General features: G+C 40.0%; 1 protein-coding gene across 1 annotated transcript in view; it reads right to left on the reverse strand.

The window, feature by feature from the left end:
• Positions 1-15986, reverse strand: part of CNTROB (centrobin, centriole duplication and spindle assembly protein) — a 1846056-nt gene that overhangs the window by 867201 nt on the left and 962869 nt on the right. Inside the window, exon 13 of the mRNA XM_044077286.1 lies at positions 682-1459. Coding sequence (XP_043933221.1) covers positions 682-1459 — 778 coding nt within the window. The remainder of the gene's footprint in view (positions 1-681; positions 1460-15986) is intronic.

A 15986-nucleotide genomic window follows, 5' to 3' on the forward strand; every position in this document is an offset into this window, starting at 1 on the left:
GGCTTCACATATTTTGGGAATGTGGAAAACCTGAAAAGTATAGAAAGGATACAGAAACATTACTGAGGAAAGTATCGGGGGATACATAATAATGAATAAAAATATTTATTTTGGGGGGCAGGGTATTATGGTCAATCAAAACAGTTCTGCATATGTTGAACATTTAATTTAACTATAACAGTAACAGCAAAAAAGTCCATTACCAGAAATTGAAAACACAGGACAGTCTTGTGGTAGCAGCTGAATTCCTATTGCTAGAAGAGCTTAAAGCCCAGGAGGAGTAGGGAAATACTTCAACAAAGGTATGGACTGACAAGAAAGTGGATTCAGTGGCCAAGGACAAAAGTGGTACTAGAATATGGGGACATATATATGGAGAAAAAAGCTGGCTCATAAGATATCTGTATTACTAAATTGGTGTTAGAAACAAATTTGTGAATATTATAAGCTTTGGTATTGGAATGAACCACTTATATTACAAGGCAAATGAGAAAGAATAATTGGGTATTCCATCGTACATGGGATTGCTATTAGTCAGCCGCAAGAGTATTAAGATCCACAACTTGCATACAGAATGCCCCATTAATTCATGTTGGAGAGTATTCATCTGTAAATGAGTTAATAGAACAAGTATAACTTAATAGAACAAGTATAACATCTTAGCCACAGGGCCAAAAATACCTGTCATCGTGGTCTCATCTACATGAGGCTCCAGAGGAAAAAAGCTCTGCTGGCTCATGAAGCTGTGGTTGAACAAGCTGCTGAGATCAGTTGCTGGCCTGCTGGGCAACAGAGGCAGTAAGGCCCCAACACTTTGGTTTTGAGTGCTGCTAGGATCTTGAAAAGCCAAATGCTGCTGTGCGACACCTGCATATCTGGTCTCCACAGGATCAAGCTTACTTTCCTGAGTACTGTGCACCTCAGAGGCTTTTCCAGTTACTACCAAGTGGAGTTTAGTCAAGCTACTGCGCAAAGGTAGCTCTGTTGGTCTGCTTCCACCAATCACTGCTGCATTCTGAGAGGTCAGCTGGATAGCAGGCTGAAGAGGAACAGCTTGAGGGAATGCAGGCTTTGAGTTCTGACAGGTGTACATAGCTTCTCGATCTGAACATTCTCTAACAACATTCAAAAGTCCAGCTTCACTCAAGTTGCCTGGAACAGACAGCCTCTCAGAATCCTCAGTGACAGTCTCTTGTGTTAACTCCTTTCTGTGGCTATGAGTTGACTGTGAACTCAAAGAGCTACCATTTGTCAGGTTTTCAAGAACCAAGGGTACACAGCTTTCCTTGTTTACTGCCTTCTTTGACTGTTCGTTTTCTGATAAATTAAAGTTTATATGTCTATTCACAGCAGTCTGCTTCTCAGTGGAAAGGCTTAAACCCACAGGGTTATCAGAGGATGAACTACAGGTGTTCTGTTCTCCGAACGAATGCAAATCTTGAGCACATACATACTGAAGCTAAAAAGAATAGAAAAATTAAACCATTAATATCTGTTTTAATATGCCCATAAATTACTTTTAATAAGGTCTTTTGGGAACAGTTTTGCTTTCACCATGGCATAGAGACAACACAAAAGTCTAATATCTATTTACTCAGGTATCTAAAACATGTTACAATGCCATTACACATCAAAAGGTTCTGTAAGATACTCAAAATCAAGGGTGATTTGCAAGGTACAGACCACTGCTTAAGTAAATCAAGACATTTGGGTTTACCTTACAGAGAAGTTGCACTGGTTTGGTCATTTTTTCCATAGTGGCTCTTTACCCCTATGAGGGCCAGCATTGGAACTGACATGCCGCAGTACAAGGTTACCACATAAGTAATGTTGGAGCATGTACCTACAACAATTCTTTTGGAAAACACCTACTCAGACAAAGGTGCTTGTGGTAGACAAAAGTATTTACAGGATTAAGAATATCACTAAATGCCAATCCATCAAAACTGAAAAATATTCTTTTTTTTTTACTTTTTTATGGAAGGGATTGCAGCCCCCATGGATCCTTTATTTAATATTACAAATTCCATAGTTAAATTAACACAGGGAAAAGGGCAAAATCTCAGTGAAAAAAAATTCAACAAAATTAAGAGAGCTCTTATATACCGACAAATGGAATCATCCTTTCCACTCAGGCATTGTGCTTTGACTATGCAAAATTATCTGTGTGTGTATGTATACAATTTTTTTGTTTTGATGGAACCCTATACATACACAAATACATAAGGTTCCATCCCATTTGTCGAGTATGTGTTTGGTGAAAGCTGTTTAGTCGACCACTTATGATCACCTAAACAGTTGGTTGACAGGTGTCTGAGACAGAACAATTCCCGGGTTTTGGGTATATGCCCTTATACCATGTTTGTGCAATCACAGAGTTAGTTTTTATAATCAAAACAGGTGTAGGTGGCACAGGGAGGCTTGCCCTCCTGCATAAAGTTTTGCTTGCATTTTTTTTCTTCTTCATGTGACGATGTTTCTTGGCACATGCATAGTTGCTTGTCGATGTATGAAGTTTTGACATAGGGTGTTGATGATGGGTGTATTCAATATATGTAAGTGTGCATGTGTGTGTTTATTTCAAATGGAGTTAGTTTAGATTTTGATTTCCAGCAATTGTTTTTTTTTTTGGCAGCTAATAGAATTAAACTTAACATGGCTTTACCATGTCTAGGTGATTTAGATCATGGCTCAGAAGAATTGCTTCCTTAATTGGAGCTGTCTTAACAAACGTGTGCCATATTACCATATAAATTATCTACTACCAGTATGAAAATTTCAATATGCAAAGTATATTTAACTGATTAAAAATCAAAAAATAACCAGAATTAAGCACTTTCGTCTCTCTTGGGAGACTTCATCAGAATGTCAGATACACAGTTTCCTTTTACATCTTCACTGAATTAATTAGTGGATATTTAAAAACAAAATTAGTCATTCAAATTTTAAAGGAACACATGCTCTTTAAACTCTATGCTTCCCTAGAATTACAAAAGAGCTTCAAACATGACTCATGTGACTTGTAAAGTGCAAAAATCCCTTTAAAAAAATTAAAAAATTGCAATGTTTTAACATAGTAATAAAAAATGAAAATGTAAATGAATATAACTAAAAACAAAAACTAGCTCCTGATCTTACAATTCAAAGGCCAGTATTAAAAGACATACATACACAAAAATACCTCTATTAAAATAATGCTATTAAAATAATTTTGTTTTGAATTATTTTCATAGAAGTATTTTTATAAATGGTTTTGGAACTGTAAGATCATGCATAGTCCTGGATTTTTTCTTCTTAAGTAGTTTTATTATGATGTTTAAAACATTAAAATGTTTTGAAAGTTTTTTAAAGGAATTTTAACACTTTATAAGTCACAAGTCATGTTTGAAGCTCTTTTGTAATTCTTTGGAAGCACAGAGTTTAACTTGTGTGTGTGTGTTTCTTTAAAATTTTAATGACTAATTTTGTTAAGTTCCCACTAATTAATTAAGTGAAGATAAAAAGGGAAGGGAAACTGCATACTTGTCATTCTGATGAAGTCTCTCAAGAAAGCCAAAAGCACATCATTCTGGTTATTGTTTTCTCATTTTTTTAAATGGTTAAATAAACATACTTATATTTTGAATTTTTCATGCTGCCTGTTCCTTCATCCACTCATTTGAAGTACTAGCTTACCAGTTTTGAGTGGAATACCCTACTGTAAAGGTTCATTATTGACTAGCAGTCCTTTCCTCAATAGGTCCTACAGCTGGGAAATATTTCACCAGCTGGAATTCACCATTATTTTCTATATCATCATATATTCACTGATGTCTGACTACCAAGGTGATGCACTCTTTTGTAATGAAATAGGCAGATAACAGATATCAAGAAAATCACACATTCACTGATGTCTGTCCTACAAGATGATGTTCTCCATTATGGAAAAACCTAGAGTGATAACAGACACTGTCCTCATAAAATACCAAGCTTACCCTCTTAGCCACTTAGTTTTCACAGGTAGTTACTAGATAAGTGGTTCAGGAGACCACTGAAGAGACTAGTCCTGTTTCCTTATTGCCTCTGAGTACTGTGTGGTTAAGTCACACAAAAGGCAAACGAAGGCTGAGGGAATCAAATCATGGACCTTCACTACAGGAGGTTTAAATTATTACACAGTGAAGACTCCAGCTTGTCTGAGTCCTTCTTGCAGTTTTTCTGAATAGTTTAAAACTTTTTACCCCTTTGAAGCTGCTTGGTATATTTTTGAAGACACCTTAATGCTTATGGACATCTGCTGGGTTTTAAGCCCTCTGTTTCTAAAGTACAGCCAAATAATCCACTTACACTGTACTGACAAGGTCACAAAAAGTCCAAAACATGGTGTGTTTACAGCTAGTAAAGTACGGGAATTTGCCCTTTTAATGGTGTGAGACCTCAGAGCTGTTATATAGCAGGAGGTGTAGAGGGTTATTAAAATAGTATGTTTTTAAACATTTTCGTTGTGATCTAAAAAGATTGATTAGTGAGAACAAATATTTTTTGAGCCCCAGGAGGGAAAGTGTCTCCTAACTGTAAGAAAAAAACAAAACATTAATCTGCAGAGAAAAAGTCATTGGTTGGCACCATATCTCTCAAATTGTAAGCGCAAGAAATCTGGACAAAGACAAAATAATGGGGGGGGGGAGCAAAGGCCCCAAAATAGGGAACATTTTTAAAATGTTGCATGCACGCATACACACACACACACACACACATATATATATATATATATATATATATATATATATATATATAGATACATACACATAGACAGTAACTATACTAAATGATTTTGTATTAATATACAATTTCTGAAGGATATGAAGTCTGAAGTTGAAGTATTTTATTATTTAGTGACATCAATCCTCAACGGTTTTCCATAAAACCATAATTTTATAAGAACAGACCAAAAATAACGTTTGTCATATTACCATATAAATTATCTATTACCAGTATGAAAATTTCAATACGTAAAGTATATTTATTTAACTTACTAAAAATCAAAAAATAAATAACCAGAATTAAGCACTTTCGTCTCTCTCGGGAGACTTCATCAGAATGTCGGGTACACAGTTTCCTTTTACATCTTCACCGATTAGTGGATATTTAAAAACAAAATTAGTCATTAAAATTTTAAAGGAACACACACTCTTTAAACTCTATGCTTCCCTAGAATTATAAAAGAGCTTCAAACATGACTCATGTGACTTGTAAAGTGCAAAAATTCCTTTAAAAAATTTAAAAATTGCAATGTTTTAACATAGTAATAAAAAATGAAAATGTAAATGAATATAAATAAAAATAAAAACTAGCTCCTAATTTTACAATTCCAAAACCAGTATTAAAAGACATATACACAAGTGTATGTAAGAAACTAGTAAGAAGCTCAGTAAGAAGCTGAGATCCCTTATAAGATCCTCCAAAGCTAGCTATGAAAACAAAGTCGCCAAGGACAACCACAAAGCATTCTATAGCTATGTCAAGAATCTCAATGGCAACACCCAGATCTGCTCTGAGTTTCAGCACAACAGCACGACTGATATTGCCAACATCCTGGCAGATAGGTTCAGTGCTAACTTTACCCCCCCACCCCCTAAAGGGCCCATATCTATACAGGAAGAATGCAGAGTCCCTGTAATCACAACTACACAGGTAAAAGCTGCACTCTCTAAAGCCAAAAACACAGCATCCATGGGACAGGACAACATCCCAGGCTGCATTTTACACAAACTTCAGAACGAACTGGCTCCCCACCTAAGCACCATGTTCAATCATAGCCTCACATCAGGCTTTGTGCCCACTGAATGGAGTACAGCAACAGTTAATCCCACTCCACAAAGGGGGAGCCCACCACTGATCCCAGGAACTATCGCCCTATTAGCCTGACGAGCCTGATCTGCAAGGCCATGGAACGGTATCATCATGGAACTCATAAACAAAGACATCGGTAACCTCCAAACTCTGGATCCCACCCAGTTCGTGTTTGTGAAAGGCAGATCATGCCTCCTGAACCTGATCGACTTCTTTGAGGCAGTCGCCAAAGCCGTAGATGAGGGTAAGGTGGTTCACACCGCGACACCATCCCCCATTCTGGAATTATAGCTAAACTCACTAAATTAGGTATAAATCCCTACGTCTCAAGATAAGTTGCCAACTGGCTCACTGACAGAACCCACACTGTAAAAGTTGCACACTCCAAATCTGACCTCAAACCAGTGACAAGTGGAGTACCACAGGGTTCAGTCCTGGGACCTCTCCTGTTTGGTATCTACTTCTCTGAAGTGCAAGCTAACACATAAGGCCTCTGGCTAATGAAGATTGCAGATGACTGCAAACTAGGAGCCATAGTCGAGTCCCCAAATGATGTGGAAATCCTACAGAAGGGCCTTGCTGAGACAGATGCCTGGTGTCAGAGCCGTGGCCTCAAGCACAATGCCAAAAAGTACATTATCATCCCCTTTGGTAAAAACTCTGTGCCCATGAACTACTACGTAGACAGCAGTCTACTTAACACTGAATGTGTGATAAGAGACCTTGGAACCCAGGTGGACAGTAGTTTGTCCTTTGATAGTCACATCACCAGAGAAGTCAGGAAGTCCTTCTACATGGCACACCTCATCATAAAAGGGTTCTCATCCAGGAAAAAAGAGGTCATTGTTCTCCTCTACTCGACACTCTTTAGACCCATTATAGAGTACAATGCCCCTTTTGGAATGTACCTCACAAGACATCTGCAGCAGCTGGAAAGGCCACAGAAGTACCTCACAAACAGGACTATTGGTTTCAAACAGATGCTCTACACTGACCGTCTCAAAAAACTCCAGCTTTACTCCGTAGCATATCGCCTACTCCGAGATGATCTCTGCCTGAGATATAAAGCTATGCCAAACCCAGAGCTGTTGGATATGCTACACCTGAAGAAATCCCACTCCCTCCAAGCTACACACTCTAGGGACCTAAACCTTGTCACCACAATAAACAGGACATGCTGGAGGGATAGATTCTTGTCCCAGAGAATTCCCATACTCTGGAACAGGCTACCCATCTATGTCAAGCAAAGTTCTTCATTAGCACTCTTCAAGAAAAATCTTGATGAGTGGATGGGAAATAGGAAATACACCCCGGGGATCACTTTTGTGTCTCTGCTCGACAGGGGCACAGGAAAATAACTTTCTTGTGTGGCATAAGCCAGGGAACCTTGTTGGTTAGGCTTATGTAGGCCCTCGGGCCGATAGCCTAGTACCTACCTATGAACATAAAAATACCTCTATTAAAATAATTCTATTAAAATAATTTCTTTTTTTTTTTAATCAATCAAGCATCCAGGGAACAGCCCAGTGCCCTAGATGAGGCAGCTATGGCTCTGCCTGATTAGGCATGACCTCTGACTCCAGAGCTTCAGCACAGTATTGCATGTCCAAGTTCAGAGAGTTCACCAGTTCATTCACATCCCCTGAGGTCGTAAACCACTGTAAGTAGTATGCTCCCGTGAGTCTATATCACTTGATCAAATGCTTAATTGAGCGAATCGCTATTTGTTGAACCCAATTCAGCGAAAGCTCAATTAAGCAAATTATCATTTAAGCGAAAAGTTTCCTAGGGCAAGGACGTGGTTGGCCATGATCAGGAATTTGCTTTTTTTCCCACTATAGTGCGATCTCAGAGTTGGTATCATATAGATTGGGGGGGTGGGGGTAAAACCCACCACATTGGGGGGTGTGAGAGGCAAAGCCCCCCATTTTGCAGAGTTTTAAATTTTGTTGCGTTTTGTTGCAAAACGACGTTTGCTAAATCTGTAAAAATACAGTACAGCTTATTGTGTGAAAATGGGAGCGAGTGTGGGAACCATAAAGGAGCCAGAAAGAGGTACACCAGCTGGTTATATGTATTTTCATGTGTTCCGGGACAGTTGTATGTTTATAAGTCAGTGGGTCGCCCTCACTAAGGGTGATAGTAAACTTGCCTTTCCAGAAAATGGTAGTTTTAATAAAAATATTTTGCTTAATCTCCATGGAAAGTTAAGGAAAAAAGGGAGAAGAATACCAGGGTTGTGCTGGGCAGCATTTAATGATTGGATGACAGAGGAGAAAGAAAGAGAAAAGGATTCAGTTATTAGTAGTCTAAAAGATAATCAGCAAAAATTAAAAGAGCAATTGAGGGAATTACAACACACTGCTAGTAATTTAGATGTAGTAAACGGTAAATGCATGAAGGACCCACCCTTTAAGGGGCTTTATCCTGTAAAGGAATTAGCTAAATCGCAAATAACTGAATAATCAGAAGACGATAATGCCTGGCTTCCCCCACCACCGACTGCATCACCGATTGCACCCCGCAGTATCAGCCACCCCCTCGCTCAACAAGGAGCCAAAACACAGCAGCCAGATTCCACCACTAAAAAGAGAAAACAAGCTGCGGACAGTCAGTCTAGTGAATCTGATCTAGAAACGAGCAATAAAAAAGGGACCAAGAACTCATAGTAAGACTCAAAGAAGCAAAAGCTGTAATGTACTTTAAATCTAAACCCTATTATAAAGGAAAAGGGAAGCGACATTTACACCGACAAAGGCATTTTGGCCAGTTCCCTGCTATAATTGACAGTGGGGATGGATATTTTGGGCCAGATGAATTTAATCCAGACTCAGAATCGGAGTCGTCATATGACGACGGATTGTTACCTTTGAGGGAGGTACCTAACCCAGCCCATTCTAGAAGTGCACAGGAACCACTGACCATTGTAGTACCTAGGGCATGGTCGGCAGTTGATTTTCAAGCCATTACCAAATCACTACCGCCTATCCGTACTAATCCAGCTAAGTTCCAGTGTGTGCTGGCGGGACATATTTGTTTACAAAATCCTACAATAGAAGAAGTCAGGGCAGTTCTTCAGTACGCCATACCGGCTAATCTGATGAAACGAATTTTGGACCATGCTAATGTCCCTACTCCGATTCCAAAACATAATGCACAAGGAGATAATGGGTTTGAAGCAGTCAGACAGCGTATAGTAGATGCTATTACAGTAATAGTCCCACCCACACCCAACTGGTCCAAAATCAAGTTAGTTCTTCAAAAAAAAGACGAACCTGTGGACGAGTATTTAAATCATCTCATTGAAGCCTTTGAGGCTAATTCTGGTTATCCAGAACCCACCGAAGTGCTGGCACAGAGTGGATTGTCGACTGCCTTCATAGACTGGTTACGCCCACAAGTATGAGATAAGCTAAAGGAAGTATGTTTAAACTGGCCTAGTCTTGGATTGCATGAATTAGTCACACAAGTGCAATACCTCTCCGACCACTTAGCACAGGAAAAAAGGACTTACAGGAAAAATTGGTTAAAGTGCAGATTCAGATGTGTACTGCCTTCAGGCAGCGTGGACGGGGAGGACGAGGATGGGGAAGAGGGAGAGGTGGATGCCAAGGGGCAGGAAACCAAAATAGACAAAACTGGCAGGAAACACGATCAGCCCCACCCCAAAGCTATAATAATCAGACGAGTGTTTCAATTTTGCCCAAGTAGGCCATTGGAGAAATGAATGTCCGTATCTGGCTGAGCAACCTGCCCCACCCACTGAAACGTCATCTCAGTGGAATTCTAATTGGACCCCATCCAATCGGCAGCCATCACAATGAAGGTTCCCTGTCAAAAATAAACCATACCCATTTTTAATTGAAACTGGAGCAACCAAATCTATGTTAGCTGGCGGAGCAGCAATAAATGTCCCCCTCTCCAATAACACAACTAGAGGGGTAGGTGTCTCTGGTATTCCTACTGAATATTCAGAAATCGTCCCAGTAACTTTGGGACCTTTACAAGACAATCATGCATTTTTAGTGGGACCCTCAGCACCTTTAAATTTATTGGGGAGAGATTTGCTCTGTAAGATGGGAGCAACCATCTTCTGCACAGCTGAAGGAGTATATTTACAAGTACCTTCAGATAAACAAGACAGTATTTTGGCTACTTTAGATGAAACTGTCACTCTGCAAACAATATGTATGCAGTCTGACCTCGATAAAAATAAGCATTTAAATTCATTACCCTCTCATCTATGGACCACTCATGATAATGATGTTGGGTTTCTGATTTCAGCCACTCCTATAAAAATAACCTTAAAACCCAGAGCAAAGTTACCTTGGGTACCACTACATCTGGTATTGTCCCCGTCATTTCTGCCTTGGTACAACAAGGAATTATAGTACCTACAACAAGTCCATGTAATACTCCAATTCTACCGGTAAGGAAACCTGGTAAACAAGCTTACAGATTTGTGCAAGACTTGCGAGAAGTCAATAAAGCTGACTTGCCTGTTTTTCCAATCGTACCAAACCCAGCTACGATTTTAAGCTGTATCCCACCTACAGCATGTTGTTTTACGGTTATAGATATCTCATCAACTTTTTTCTCTATCCCAGTACATTCAGATAGTCAGTATTTGTTTGCATTCACTTAAAAGATCCAACAGTATACTTGGACCCGACTACCCCAAGGAAATGTAGAATCTCCAACCTTATTCTCTAGAGAGAGATGCACAGATAACTGCAGGATTTACAGTTACCACCACGTTCAGTATTGGTCCAATATGTAGACGATATTCTTATAGCTTCACAAGATACTAAGTCTTGTATAGAGGATTCACTTCTAGTTTTAAAGTTCTTAGCTGAACAAGGTTTTAAGGTAAATAAATCTAAACTGCAGTTCTGTCAAGAAATGGTACAATACCTGGGACACCATTTCTTTGGGTTTACGTCAAATACTTCCAAGTAGAATTACCTCCATTCAGACTGCCCCCCGCCCTGACAACTCAGGGGGTTCTTCTGTCTAGCAGGTTATTGTAGACAGTGGGTGCCCAATTTTTCAGAAATTTTGGCCCCTCTGCTACAGTTTCTAAAAAAGGAAGTCACAGACCCTCTGTCTTGGTCCCCTGAACATGAAAACGCCTTTCAGGCTATTAAAACGGCACTGATAAACCCACCTGCCCTGGGGCTCCCAGATTATTCTAAACCCTTTGTTTTCTTCTGTTGTGAAAGAAACAAGACTGCCCTGGGCCTACCTGATCAAGCGCGCATGGGGGGGGGGGGGCTATCGACCTATAGCATATTACAGCACTCAGTTAGACCCTGTTGCTTCTGGCTATCCACCCTGTTTATGAGCGGTGGCAGCTGCTGCTGTTTTGATTGCTATGGCAGCACCATTGACTTTAGAACATGACACTATACTAGCAGTACCTCATGCGGTACAAGCGTTACCCTTAAAAACAAAAACACAGTATCTTTCTAATGCTCGCGTCACTAAATATGAGTTAAGCTCATTAAGTAATCCCGCTGTTCAAATTACACATTGCCCACCACTAAATCCTGCTTCATTGATTCCAACTAGTGACGAGGGCAAACCACATGACTGTGTGCTTGTAGTTAACACTGTTCTTTCTCCCAGGTTAGATTTGCAAGATGTTCCTTTGCTTAATCCTGATTGAGTTCTTTTTGTACATGGGTCCTGTTTACGAAATAATCTTAGTGAACTCCAGGCTGCATGGTCATTCTGCTCGCCATCTGAGGTTTTACAAACTGGACAATTACCACCCGGCATTTCCGCACAAGCTGCGGAATTAGTGGCACTTTTGCATGCATGTAAAATGGCCAAAGACAGATCTGTTACCATTTATACTGATTCAGGTTATGCCCATGGTGTTGTTCATGATTTTGGTACCTTGCGGAAGGGAAAGGGGGTTTTTGACATCCTCTGGGGCACCGATTAAAAATTACCTGTATATTGATCACCTCTTGCACAATTTATTATTACCTTCTAAAATTGCTGTTGTCAAGTGTGCAGCTCACCAGTCTAATGACTCCCTAGTAGCCAAGGGAAATAATTTGGCTGACTGGGCTGCCAAACAGGCTGCTCTTTCACACACTGTTCAGGGACAATTTCTGCAGCCTATCTTACAAATGGTTACTTTTGACACTACTGTTTTAAAAACTTTACAAAGTGAAGCATCGGAATCAGAAAGAAAAACATGGCTGGCCCAAAGTTGTTTCAACCGCTCCGATTCAATCTGGCAGCATCCTGATGGCAGATTAATTTGCCCTATATCTATGTTAAATTCTCTTATAAAAGCATATAATTTGCCAGCTCATGTAGGGGTACAAGCATTAATCAAACAAATCCAGAAGGAATGGTTCGCTCCAGGACTTTCTGCTTCTGTGCAACATTTTTTGAGCACATGCTCCATTTGTTTACAGCATAATATTTCAAAAGGCACTCTGGCTCCCTCTCAACCGGTACCAAAACCAATGGGACCATTTTGTGCCTTACAGTGGGACTTTATTGAACTCCCACTTTGTACTCGTTTTAAATATGTTTTGACTGTTGTTGATATTTTTTTCGGGGTGGTTAAAAGCCTACCCATGTGCTAAAAACAATGCTATTTCAGTTGCAAAAAAATTGTGTTATGAATTGATACTTCATTTTGGTGTTCCTTGTCAAATAAACTCTGACCGTGGAATGCATTTTACTGCTAAGTTAGTTGAATCATTGTGTACAATGTTAGGCATCACTTTGAAATTTCATTGTCTGTATAGATCACAGGCATCAGGTATTATTGAACGAATGAATCAGACCTTGAAAACTAGACTTGCTAAAGTCACTTCAGAAACAGGCTTAACTTGGGTGCAAGCCTTACTTTCTATGCGAGCACAACCGCATCCTACTAAGGGTCTTTCTCCACATGAAATTCTCATGGGTCGCCCTCTGCGTATGCCCATGACAGCACTACCACCCCTTTCTGAATATGATGCATTTGATAATGATATTCTCTTGTACTGCAAATCTCTTGCTTCCTTCCTACAGCTTCACCATCGGCAAGTAGCAGCTGCTCAACATCTTCCAGATCCTTTCCTGTCATCTGCCCTACAACCAGGTGATTGGGTTTATGTTAAGTCCTTCTCTTGAAAACAGCGCTCCAGCCACACTGGAAGTGGCCCTTCCTAGTTCTTCTGACAACGTCATCTGCTGTGCAACTGCAAGGATCTCCAACCTGGATCCACATTTCACACATCAAAAAAGTTATGCTGTCCGAAGACCAACAGCCTTTATCTTTTTCAACTCCAGATTCTCCTCCCATTGCTACTCATACTCGAAGTAGAACTGTTCCAGTACCTGACGATGCCTAACATCTACCTTTTTGAAAACTCCAAACTCCTGACACTATGCAGACTCAACAACCACTTCCACAAAAATATTGGACAGCCATTTTGGTGGTCATTCTTGTTGTACTGTTATTTTTAATGTGGCCATTTTTATTTCCTGCTTCATCGACGCATCACACCAAGCGAGCTATTTGGCACCCACCTTTCAACACCTACCAAGCCATCAAATATGTTTATGCTTCTACATTCAACGTTTCTAACTGCTGGATCTGCACTGCCATTCCCTCTGTACATGGGGGAATTGTCATTGGCTGCGGCTCCACTAAGTATCATTGATACATGGACTAGCTTACTCGACAACACTGCTAACATTACATCCAGTAAATCTATTGCATTACAACTTTCTCTTTGTCGCAATGGCACTCTGTGTTTCCGATGAAATTACTGAAGTCAACATCATTGGAGTCAAAAAATGGGACAAAGTGTCTGCAACACAACAACTGAATACCAGTGCAATTACACAGAAGGAATCCGCATAGCCTCGGGCTGTCGAGTCTCATTTGATGACATTCAGCCGACATTGAGAAATGCCTAATTACTTGGTTCTCGCAATCTAGTATTTCTTGCCATATTCCATGGCATAACTATGGGCAGTGACCATTCTTCAAACGTTACCACCCTGGTGCAGGACTGTTATTTTATATGCGGAAGAAAGGCCTATAAATGGCTACTGGAAAACTGGTCTGGTAGCTGTTTCTTAGGTTATTTAGTCCCAGCCATCCAACATACATCTGCTTTACCTCAAGGAAAAATTCAAAATGTTCGAGAGGTTAAAACCCTGCCAATCTGGTAGGCAGAGTTGACGCTTCATGGATTTATCATGACTTAGCTCATGCTGGCACCAAAGGACTATCTCATATGGACTTGGGTGATGACGTCATATTGTGGGCTGGTATAATTCTAGCATACGGAGCAGTAAAATCAATTTGGGAACTGAGAAAATTGTCCAAATTGCTTGAAGTATTAAGCAATGCCACATTTTCTGCTTTAGAACTAGTGACTGATGAACTGACTGCTATGAGAGCTGTAGTCCTCCAAAACCTTATGGCTCTCTATTTCACCTTAGCAGCGAAAGGTGGAAGTTGTGCTTTAATCCAGGATGAGTGTTGTACGTTTATTCCTGACAATCAGCACAAAATTGAAAGTCATCTCAAACTCATTCACAAAGTCTCCGAACTCTCTAAGGCCAAGGAGGTCGATAACTCAACATGGGCATAGTTAACCAACCTGTTCTCAGGTTGGGGAGGTGGACTATTGAAGTTTGAAGTTAATTTTATTAATCGCAGTATTAGTTCTTATTGCCTTTCTTGTTGTGTTTTTAATCAAAGCATTGATTTTGAAATTAATGTCTTTTAAAACTACTAAAAAGGTGCCAAAGTTTTATATGCCTGCAGTCATAAATATGGATGATGAAATAAAAATGTGTGACAATGTTGAAGGAACCAGCCACATGGTTATGTTAGACTTAGGGCAAATGTATGATAGACTAAATGGTGATGCTTAGACAGCATCAAATGGGGGATTGTAGAATATGAACGGCCAAAGTATGTGCTTAAGGAAATGGAGTATGTGACGATCTGCATGCATTAAGATGGACTTTGTAATGCGAACTCTGAGTAAACCGTGAATAGTGGAAAAGTACTAAAAAAACAAGAGCCTGTTTGAAAGCAGGAAATGTGCCTTATATGGAAGTGCATCAGATTTTCTTCTTCTGCCTAGAGATGTAGTAATGTGAACTGCTTTAAGCCTACGGGTAAACCACTGATTGGTTAATTGTCTTTTGTACTAATTTAATTGGTCTAGTTTATATTTTTGTACTGTCAGCAGTATTACCAGCATATAAGCTTATGTATTCCTTTGTTCAGGGAGTCTCCCTGGTACTTTCCATGAGGCTCCCACACATGTGTAATAAATACCACTGAAAGAGAGGAAGAATTGTCTTGTCTTCATTTAAAGTAAAATGCTAAATGCAACAGCTTGTTATGGTTGTGTGCTGGCCCAGTAATTTTTTCCCTAGGAAACTTTTCGTGTAAATGATTGTTTGCTTAATTGGGCATTAGCTGAATTGGGTTCAATAATCCTCCTCCTCCAAACAGGTTCAAATATATGTGAGAGATGCAACTCTTTAGCCAAACTGGAGGCTGAGCTCTCTCATCTCAAAACTGGTGTAACCAGTCAGGAGGAGAAGGTAACCTCACACAACACAATTCCAGTATCACATAGTACCACCACATCAGCGAACCAAACACAAATACACAAAAACATACTCGGAGGCTCTAAATAAAAATCTACCTAAGCAACAGAGACCTCCAAAGCAGACATCCAAGCAAACGCTACCTCAAAACAAAACACACACAACACATAACCCACAAAGTACGTGTGCCAAGCAGCCATAGCCCTTAAGGCTGAATAACACACCTGATACTCTTGTTATAGGTGACTCTATTGTCAGACACACTGACGTCCCGCTCAACAGGCTGAATAAAGAGAAGGTCACGGTGAGCTGCCTGTCGGGTGCTAGGATCCGACACATAACGCAAGCACTCAGGTCACTCCAAAGCAAATACAAATATGACTCAGTCATTGTACATGCTGGTGTGAATGACCTGAAATGTACCTCCCTGGACTACATGAAAAGAGACATAGAGGAGCTCTCTGATCATGTAGCCCAGGCTGGTATGACCCTGACCTTGAGCAGCATCTTACCCTCACCTAGAATGATGCCACAGTACAAAGACAAAATGATCGATTTTA

The sequence above is a fragment of the Protopterus annectens genome, chromosome 7.part0 (assembly GCF_019279795.1).
Source record: "Protopterus annectens isolate FY-2018-M chromosome 7.part0, PAN1.0, whole genome shotgun sequence".
NCBI lineage: Eukaryota > Metazoa > Chordata > Ceratodontiformes > Protopteridae > Protopterus > Protopterus annectens.